Source organism: Dendroctonus ponderosae, unplaced genomic scaffold (genome assembly GCF_020466585.1).
Source record: "Dendroctonus ponderosae isolate FM_Combo_2020 unplaced genomic scaffold, Dpon_F_20191213v2 Dpon_F_20191213_3, whole genome shotgun sequence".
NCBI classification, from domain to species: Eukaryota; Metazoa; Arthropoda; class Insecta; order Coleoptera; family Curculionidae; genus Dendroctonus; species Dendroctonus ponderosae.
The window spans coordinates 6,648,332-6,658,544 of NW_026018508.1; the positions used below are offsets into that span (position 1 = coordinate 6,648,332).

A 10,213-nucleotide genomic window follows, 5' to 3' on the forward strand; every position below is an offset into this window, starting at 1 on the left:
AACAGTTGAAGATCGAATTTCAACTTTGTTATTAAGCATTATTTTGAAATTGTTCCATGTTTAATTGGTAGCATATTGGAATACTTAGGCATTCAAAAAGGAAAATTACGATCTTTGCTTTAAATTACGAAAATTTTTGATAAAAAGGCACAGCGGCATTGATGTTTTTTGTCATTAACAGATAGTTACAGGTGGATAGTCCTTGTCAATCATAATAATTTGTCAAACTGTGATTTACTTTGAATTTCCTTTCACGAATTTGCGGATATGCGCTTAGTTCAGGGGAAATTCTACAGTAACATAGCAGAATACACACAGCACAAGGAGATACAAATGGAGCAGGAGTTAATTAACTAAATACGACAAGCTGCTTGAGAAGAGTGGATAATAAGGAGATTACACAGGTACTAGCTTGTTTGGAGTTAACCATTCAAATGTTTGGTGTTGTATGGTTTATTTTTAAACACCAATATTGGAGGTTATGAGAACAGGTTGACATTTCATTAACAAATCTTGTTGAGTTTACCGTTTATCCTTGTTTATCTTATTGTCAGTCTGTATAATTCCATGGTTACCGGAGTTTTAAATAATTACGAAGCCACAGGTTCAATGTTAATTAGGCAGACTACCTTGAAAAACATTGTTGCCGTATTTCTGATATAGTTTTTTGCAAATTTCTCAGTTTTTAATAACAATTAATTTCTTTTACTACTTTTCCTGTACTCCTATAACAGCGCCAGACAACACGTCCAGAGGAATGACGCTAATTTTGAATCACCCTTTATACAGCCATATAGATTCCCTTCTCTTTCTGCACTTTAAAATTAAATGTTTCATATTTTTCTTACTTATTCACCCATCAGTATATTTCGACTTTTGCTTTTTAAATTTTATGATTTGAGAGCGGCAACAACTCAAAGGCGCATCTCAACAAAAATAGCAGTTTAAGCATAACCACTAGAACCGTTGCGTTAGAGCCTCAAAAATCCTTCTCATCACTAATTTCTGTCCTTTAAAAGGATAGAGGCATCGCTTTACAATAGAACGCCTCGAGAACTGTTTTGCCACCATTTGCCTGTATTAGATATTCCTAATTTGCAAAGAGAAGCGTAAACTGATTTTGAACCTTTGGAAAGTTGCTGATTTGCTCAGTTTTTTTCTAAACGACGTAAACTTAAAATTTGTATAGATAATGCGGCACTTTTTATAATTTTTTAGAAGCTTAGCGACCCGAGTTGATCCTCTTTTAGTACAAAGTCATGCTCTTAGCAAAGAAAAATAAATAAGTCTTCAAAACGCAATCCAGTACTTGTCATAATAGTCGTAGTCATTGGGCTGAAAGGTTAAATAAGATCAAACACAACACTGTCTACTAATATTGAAGTCTATTTAAAAATCAACAATAAAACTCTCTAACAAATCCCATTTAATGTGGCGACATCAATTTAGATCATTTACAGTTATATAACTTCTCTATTGAAATGTATTTACAATAGCTTTATATGTATGTATATATTTACAAATTGTGTGCCTTGTATGATGCGGAAGAACTAAATGATTATCAATCGGTGGTCTATAGGTATATTAAAGTAGAAAAAAATTAAATAAACTTAACAGAATACTAATTATAGGTTATCACATACTATGTACCTACCACTACTGAAAAACTCAATATTGCACTGAAAACTGAACAAATATTTCGCTCTTCCATTTATGATAAGCTACGCGAACTGAATTATATAAGTGATGAATTCATGAATTGAAGTCATTTCCCGAAATTGTTTCACAACCAAGGCATAATATCTCCGACTACTACATGAATATGACTAGGGGTTTTGTTTGAACATCAAAATCAGCTATGGGTATGACGATAAAGTTCTCGAGAGCAACTGTGTTTACCACGGCCTCCACATGCTTTCAACTTGTTCATTCGACTTGCTGTAATCCAGAGGCTTCTCAACTTTCACCTTCACTTCTTCACTGGCAGCACTTTTTTCCCCTGAAGGACCCGGACTTGTAGATCCATCACCGGTTTGTCTGAGATTGACGCCAAGTGCATTAGCCAGCTGTACATAATGCTCCGGAAGAAGTAGCACGAAATTTCCATCGTAATTCTTGATAGTTTTCGGGTCTTCTGCTTTCACTTCCACCTTTGGGGGTTGGCTATTGGTGTTGTTGTTCACCTCCTCTAAAGTAGATGAGTCTGGATGTTGCAGCCGCTCTTCCACAGGAGGAGCGAGTGTGATCGCCTGCTTCAAATCGACATCCACTTCGGAAACGCAATTATCCAAATGTCTCAGCAATCGTTGCCTAACTCCCGACTCAATTACAGTCATGGTTTGGGCATCGGGAGTTTCCAAATACCTCTGCACCTCCCGAACACAATCGGCGTATCCCGCTTTGTACTGATTAATACCCTTCACATCCAGACTTCGGTGCCTCTGGAAATGGCGAACGGTCAGCTCGAGAATATCGGCCTTTTCCAACTTCGAATGCTTCGTATTGTCGGCTTTCGCCGAATCCAAAATTAATGTTTTTAGGGCTGCCAAGCTCTGGTTGATTCTGGCTCTGCGTCGTTTCTCCATCAATGGTTTGTTGGCTCTTCGGATTGGTTCAGCACCTGCGAGCCGTTTGGCTTTCGCTGTCATTATTGGGTCATGGACGTCAGCAGAACTGTCGTCTGCAAAAAAATACAAAAAAATAATAGTCTTGCCAAACAATTTTCGTAATTAACATAAGCCCTGTTCTATGATTAACATGTTACATAGGTAAAAGTGGGTTTTAATTTCCGATTATTCAGAAGTATCAGTATTCCGTCTAAATGTTTTATATTCAACTGGTTAGTAACCATTATTACGCAGCTTTTTATTTTCTATTTTTTTTATTACTATTTATATTTTTAATTTTTTTAAAACTTTCATGTATGTTTGGTTCTTTAATAAAATTTTAAATTTTCATTAAATAAATCATTCATTTTGTATTACAATATCAAAAACATTCAGTCAATTTTCTCTCTGCCTTAAAAATAAAATATTGTTATATTTCATAGAATTGTACGCGGTTTCCGCGATAATTCATTGAAGAAAAGCACAACAAATCTACTGCTATACACTCGAGGATATACGGATTGTTTGGTACATGCAACAGCAACTGTACAGGGTTATTGAGTAAACTTTGGAACCACTTGGAACCACTCCATTTGAACATCTAACTTGAAAACTAGAGAAAAATGTTAAATACAAAAGCTGTAGATATTAATGTCTAGTTTATTTTAAGATAGCATCAATTGATACAGGGTGTTTTAAATTCAAGTGACAGACCAAACCTAGCATTTTTTAAATGGAAGGCCGTACTTTTTATTGCATATTCGAGCTATTCCTAAAATTTTTGGCCCATTCGATATAAATGTTCTATAGTGATTTTCAACTGTTTTTGAGTTAATTATCAATATTGATCGAACTTGGCCACCCCGATTTTACAGCTGATTTGAAATTTAGAGCAAATTATTATATTCAAAAGTTGTAGATATTCACATCTAGTTCATTTTAAGATAATAACAATTGCTACAGGGTGTCTCAAATTCAAGTGCCTGACCAAACTCAAATTTTTATAAATGGAATGCCCGAAAGTTTCAATGGTTATTATAGTTTAAATGATTATATTTAAGAGGACTGGAATTTTGCGTATAGTTCGAATATGAAATAAAAAGTGCGCGATCTTTATTTAAAAAAATGTAAGTTTGTACCGCCACTTGAGTTTGAGACACCCTGTATCAAATGGTATTATCATACAATAAACTAGACGTTAAGATCTAAAACTTTTGTATTTAATATTTTTTTCTAAATTTCAAATTAGATGTTAAAACGGGCTGGCAAAACTAATAAAACTAAAAACAATAAATTTTGATTATTAACTTAAAAATAGTTGAGAATTAATATAGAACGTTTATACGAAATGGGCCTAGAATTTTACGAATATTTCGAATATGCAATAAAAAGTACGGCATTCCGTTTAAAAAAGGTAAGTTTGGTCTGTTAATTGAATTTGAGACACCCTGTATCAATTGTTACTATCTTAAAATAAACTAGATGTTAATATCTACAACTTTTGTTTTGAATATTTTTCTATAATTTTGAAATTCGATGTTAAAACAGCGTGGCCAAAGTTCAATCAAGAGCTCCGTACATTAAATTTATTGGTCATTTTAAAGTAATTTTAAGAAATACTGTAAATAGATATTTAGAAATTTATTCGTTAATTAATATACAGGTTTTTTGTTAAATCGATGTATTTCTGGCTGGAAATTATGCAACAAATAATTCTCACCATATGCTGGTTATAGAGCATATTCCACACACGCTTAGCTTCCAATTTACAGGGTGATAATATTCTTTTAAGCAAAATACTGAAGTAATACTAATACAAAATAAATAAATTTGTTAATATTTGCGAAAAAAGTTAAAGTTAAAAAAATGAAGACAAAGCATTTAAAATGATTTATTGATCGCTTATAAAGTGATAATAAAATAAAACACCTGCAGGACAACGTAAAAACAAATTTTGGTATTTACAATTGTTATTAGCTTAATTCGAAACGTCCAAAAACAATTTCATGTCATTTACTAGTATTCATTCGTTCATTTTCATTGACAACATCGTCTATCTGCAATTTGTTTATTATAAATTAGTCAATGTTCGGTTTTCCTCGTATAAATTCGACTTACTACAAAGTTCATTAATTTCCACACGTCACTCTATCAGGTTGAAGCATTGGAAAACTTTTTCCCATTCTCACACAAATCTCAATTTTTTTCGATTTTCAATCTCTCTTCTTTATTTTGTTAAAATTAGTCTTAGATCTATTGCCACTTTCTTTTCCAGTATTTTCAGCGGTTCGAACAATTCGTTCCAACCAAGGCTGGTTTCGATTTCATATGTAAAAAAATCTGAATGTAATCATATGTAAAAAAACAACTGAATCTTCTTGAAAGGCACAAAACAGAACACAAATGCAAAATGTTACAGGCAAAATGCAATATTTTTAAACTGGCGTTACAATCAATCGTCTCTGGACTCTCTAGTTCGATTCAATGCCGGTTATAAGATAAAACTTAAGGGGTTTTGGTCATCATTTTAAGAAGTTAATATTCTCGCGGGCTTGGAATTTACGCGATCGAATGCGTGCATTTACATCGAAATCAACCTCGAATAGAACTAATTTGAACCGATCTAACTTCGAAATTTAGGAATATACATTTTTAGAAATATGTTGAACAATGCGCATTCAAAGGTAACGGGGGGTGAATGTGAAATGTAATACTTTATTTTTCAACTTTAAACAGTGTCTTTAGGTGACTGTTGAGTTTTCATAGATGTCGAGACGCTTGAAACTGTTTGTTTTTGTTCGTTTTTCACACAACTGAACTTAAACGGGATTTTTAGCTTTGTTTATTCATAAAGTAAAAAGTAAAGTAATACTGATCAATATCAAATAAGAAGATCTACTGATTTTGTTCACCGATTGCAAATCACTTAGAACGAATTACAAGTAACGAAAATCTTATTGCATATTAATAACATATTGCATATTAAGCGAAGGGTGAGAAACTAAGTTCTTGTTTGAATGGATTTCTGTTGAAATAGTTTAAGATTTTTTTAAAGAAAATAACATTTTTGGAAAAAGAGTAGACTTTTGTAGAGTGAAACTGTACAAAAGTAGTTTCGCAGCATCCAAAGCATCCGAGAGCAGTCCGTTTTCAACCAAATAAATTAATAAGATAATTTCCTCATGTATTTTATATTGTACCTATATATTTCAGTTTTAATTAGACTTTCTGAAATTTCACTGTTTATTTCATGTTCCTAAAGCGCTAGCCACTTGGTTGCAAACAATAACGTATAGTTTTTATTGTGTTTATACTTCTTATTAGTAATTCTTCTGTATTTTATAGCCATGTTACTTTTATACAATATTTCAATAATAATTGTTTGACTATATGATATATTTCAGCTTGTTTTCATTTTTCAAATTTATTGATGGCGTTTATTATTTACATCAATTAAAAACCCAATGTGAACTAAATGCAATCGATACATTGTGTGCTAATAATGCAAATACGTGAAAAAATTGAGAGATTTAGTTGAGTAGAAGCTCTACAGAACTGGATATCTGGATATTGGTAAAAATAGCCCGTTAGTACTATTAGAAGCAATAAGAATCTTTTAAAATACCAGCGAAAGCTAGTCTTGGGCCCAGTAAAGCTGTGACTAAATAATTATATCTAGTTTAATTTTTGCCGCGTGATTCACAAATAACTTTATCACGAATATTTGGCGTTTTATGACTGATTTTAGCCAAAACAGTTCCAACAATTATATAAAAGTTTTTTAGACATTCTGATTTAATTTATAAAAACGAATTTATACAAAAACTTTTAACAGACGGATTATGCGTTTCTGAAAATCTTATCAGCATGCTGAATATTCAACTATTTTAAGATGTACGAATATGGAAACTTTAAAATTATTTGTATTTGCTGAGCCTTTTAAAAAATCTACAATAACTAATCGAATTTTGGATAAAAAACTTTTTTGAGCTACTTGATATTCAACTTGATATTAATTAAAAAATTTCAGATAATTCGCTAAAGTCAAACGATCACGCTTTGAAAATTATATCCAATTGTACACACTTTAAATATTATTTAAAAAAATTAAAAATACAATTGGCTGGAAAAGACGCACTTTCAGTCCTGAAAAAATACCCAAAGATAGCTGAGTGTGAGCCAAGCAAAACATTGCAAATTGATAAAAATCGTTCTCATTTCATTATGATTTATGAAAAGTTTTATAAACCGTCGTAGTTAGAAGTGTTATCGGTTCTGAGCACTGTAGAAGTAATAGAGATTCGTCATTTTGAGATTCGCTCAAAAAGTTCGTAAAATCCTGGTTTTTAAATTGTAACTTTGAGCTAAGAACTTTATATAATATTCACACGGATAAAAGCAAAATCGGATAATTTCATGTATTCCAATCTAATAGATAGAAAATTGCACAATCGCAAAGCGTAAAAATAAAGACTGTGGGAAAAATTCAAATTTATTATATTTTACTAGAGTATTTATTTATTCATGCACTGATCCATACTCTTGTGTGATTATCTAATCTCAGCTTTTTTCGTAAAACAACCGCAATCAATACCAATTGAACGTATAAAGCTGAATAAAAACTGTAAACCCATTTGTAGAATTATTTAACAACGAAACTTAATAAAAATTGAATTGAAATAAAATTGTAAGTAAGTGGGTAATAATAAAAATGCAGTGTTCTCAAAATATTACATATTTACTAGGGAATCTGTGTATGTATTCATAATCCACCCAGTCGATCTGCTCTCAGATTAAATGTAATCACCCTCAACAGTAATTGAACGTATAAAAATGAAAAGCAAATGATGAAATATTTAACAACGAAAGAAATGACTGCACTAAAAGCCCAATTAAGTTCAGATCAGAGAGAATGAGACGCACTTGCTTGGATCCCTAGCACTCTAATCCAGTTGACGACGCAAAGAAGCAATTAAATAATTGAGGAAAACTGGAGCAAACTACTGCATAAATCTGTCATCGTCAAAAGCTGATGCTAATGAGAAGCGAAAGCATCGAAATGAAGCAAATGAAGATGGTATAAAAAATAGCCACATTGATTATTGATAATATAAATGCTTCAGTTAAATTTTGGGCGCAGTCGAGCGATGCCGTAAAAATCTAGCTATTAACAAGCCAAATTGGCGGTTGCTGAGCAATTTCGCCCCGTAAAAGCTTGTAAAAGCACGCTAGCTGCAAACTCACCCTTAGCAGTTACTATGTCCGTAATGTTTGAAAAATATTCCCAAGTTTCTACCAAAGCTGGGGCGTTTTTAGCCGCACCGAAAAACTTTGTCGAACTCCAGATCAACTAACTTTTCCAACTTCGATTTGCGTCCAGTATCTGGAACGACTATCCAGAATGCAACTGAGCCGGAAAAAAGGCGCAATTTCCGAACAGTTAGCTGGGGAAAAGATTCGAGCCGAATGTAACGATAGATCCGCGCGACGCGTAATTTATCTGGCGTCGCGAGTTTCGTCCTTTCGGCAGCGTCACTTTCTGGGCAATGAGGCGTCGAGTGAGCGTCGTCGTCGGGGCGGCAGAGGGGCGCGCGGTCAAGGGGGCATCTTTGGTCGCGTGCCGACACCGCCACATCGCGTTGCGAGAGAGGGGGCGAAGGGGGCCATAAACGGGGGGAAACCTAGCTGCGAACTCTGAGGTTGTCAAAATGTTTTTCACAATTCTCCTCGAATCCAAATTACGAAAAGTTTCGCTTTTTTCAACAGCCAAAGCCACTTTAACGCCTCAAGTTGTACAGCAGTACACTAATCGTGTGATTGAGAAAATGAGTTTTTTTTATGAAAGGGACAGTGAAAACTGGAAACAGCACAATAACGTGCCTTAAACATAATGTTCCGCCCAGACCCGTCCAAAAACAAAACACACGTTATTATCGGGGGTAATTGCACAAGTGCTTCAAAATTACCGATAATTTTGCATGAAAGCTTGTTGTCTAAAAACTGCATGAGTTTATTTTCATACTGTGGCGAAAAAGCCCGACTCCGAAGGAGGAGGGCTTTTTCGTTTCAATGTGAAAATAAACGAATGCAGTTTTTACAAGACAACAAGCTCGAATGCAAAATTATCTGTTTATTTTTATGCACGAGTGTAATTCTTATAAATATTTCCTGAGTAGACAAAGTTAATGTGGATTAATTTTATTTCTAATATATTTTATTACACTTTTAATTTTCTTACTTATGTTTATTAAATATAATTTGGTATGTCAGGAAGACATTTGATGTCTAATTCAACATGAAAAGACACCTGTCAAATATTTTTTGTAAACAATGCAATTATCGTTGAGTGATAATTGCACACTGGGCAATTACCGCTGTAATTTTTCGATAATTGCACACTTCAAACGGACAGATTATCATACGAAGGAAATATTCGTCGAAATTGTCCGTCTTGTTACCCCTATATCTACATTCTACAATTTATTACTGTCGTAACAATAAGAAGATAAATATTACATTTAACTTCATTTGAAGGTGGCACCTCATGTTTTCTCATACGTTGGGGTGAAAAGTGGTGAATTCTAAAGTTCCAGAGAAAATAATCAATAGGCGTTAAGTCGGGGCTATTAGACGGTCATGAGATAAGACCAGCTCGCACAATCCAGATATCAAATTTTTCATTTGAAAAGGTGCTACCGGGCGAGTGAGTTGTGGGGTGGATAAAGTATTTAATTCTTCACCTGCATTAACAAATGTTGCTTTCTTCTTCTACATTTTTAAATCTGCCTACATTCTTAAATCTGTTTTGACATGGAACCTGGAAAGCTTTGCTGCAATTATATCCAATAATATTGAAAGAAGAACTAAGACCAGAAACGGAAAACGAAACACTAAACCTTGGTTTAAACAAGAGGTAAAGAACTTAGCAGCTGAAAAACGAAAAGCGTACCTGCAATACCGATCGAACACAGTTACGTACGAGGTATATAAAGCGGTCAGAAACCAGGTCAATGCAGAAATCCAGTCAATTAAACGACAGCATTGGGAAAAATTCTTTGCCGATATGGAAGGAACACGATCTATATGGAGGACAGAAAAGAATCTGGAATATGCTAAGAAATAGAAAAAGACCAGTTAACGAATATATCCAAATTTCAAAGATCAGTACTGAAGACTGGGAAAAACACTTTGAACAACTCTACCCTAATAAAGAGGAAAACACGGAGACCAAGGAGACACCCACAAATGAAGAAACACCACCAACTTGGCAGATACCGATAGAGAAAATCAAACAAACGGCAACCGCTCTAAAAAACAGAAAATCACCTGGTATAGACGAGATAACGAACGAAATGATCAAGTATGGAGGGGATGCACTCATGGATGAATTAAAAGATTTTTACAATAAAATATTATATCTACAAAAAGTACCTTCAGAATGGAAGGACAGCATAACAATCCCAGTGTTCAAAAAAGGAGAGAAAAGCTAATGAATTCAACAAACCGGAGTTCATGTGTTTCATAGATCTTACCCAAGCATTTGATAAAGTAAGACTGACAGACGTCATAAAACTCCTAGAAGAAAGGAAAATTCATCAGAATATTGT

At 33.7% G+C, this 10,213-nt stretch overlaps 2 protein-coding genes across 2 annotated transcripts; one reads left to right on the top strand and one right to left on the bottom strand.

The window, feature by feature from the left end:
• Positions 1-1,366: 1,366 nt before the first annotated feature.
• On the bottom strand, positions 1,367-8,137 carry LOC109543608 (transcription factor HES-4-B). The gene is made up of 2 exons (XM_019913410.2): positions 7,851-8,137; positions 1,367-2,680 (listed from the first exon to the last, which is right to left on the bottom strand). The coding sequence occupies exon 2, from the start codon at positions 2,646-2,648 to the stop codon at positions 1,896-1,898; it is 753 nt and encodes a 250-aa protein (XP_019768969.1). The 5' UTR covers positions 2,649-2,680; positions 7,851-8,137; the 3' UTR covers positions 1,367-1,895.
• Positions 8,138-9,488: 1,351 nt separating this feature from the next.
• Positions 9,489-10,037, top strand: LOC125503830 (the record flags this gene model as incomplete). The annotated part of the gene is given in 1 exon segment (XM_048664798.1): positions 9,489-10,037. A coding segment is annotated over 1 exon segment (421 nt), but the record flags the coding sequence as incomplete, so codon positions are not given.
• Between the last annotated feature and the right edge of the window lie 176 nt (positions 10,038-10,213).

Bases quoted from the DNA above. Each gene is read 5' to 3' on its own strand.
- LOC109543608 (XM_019913410.2), bottom strand. From the start codon at position 2,648: ATGACAGCGAAAGCCAAACGGCTCGCAGGTGCTGAACCAATCCGAAGA.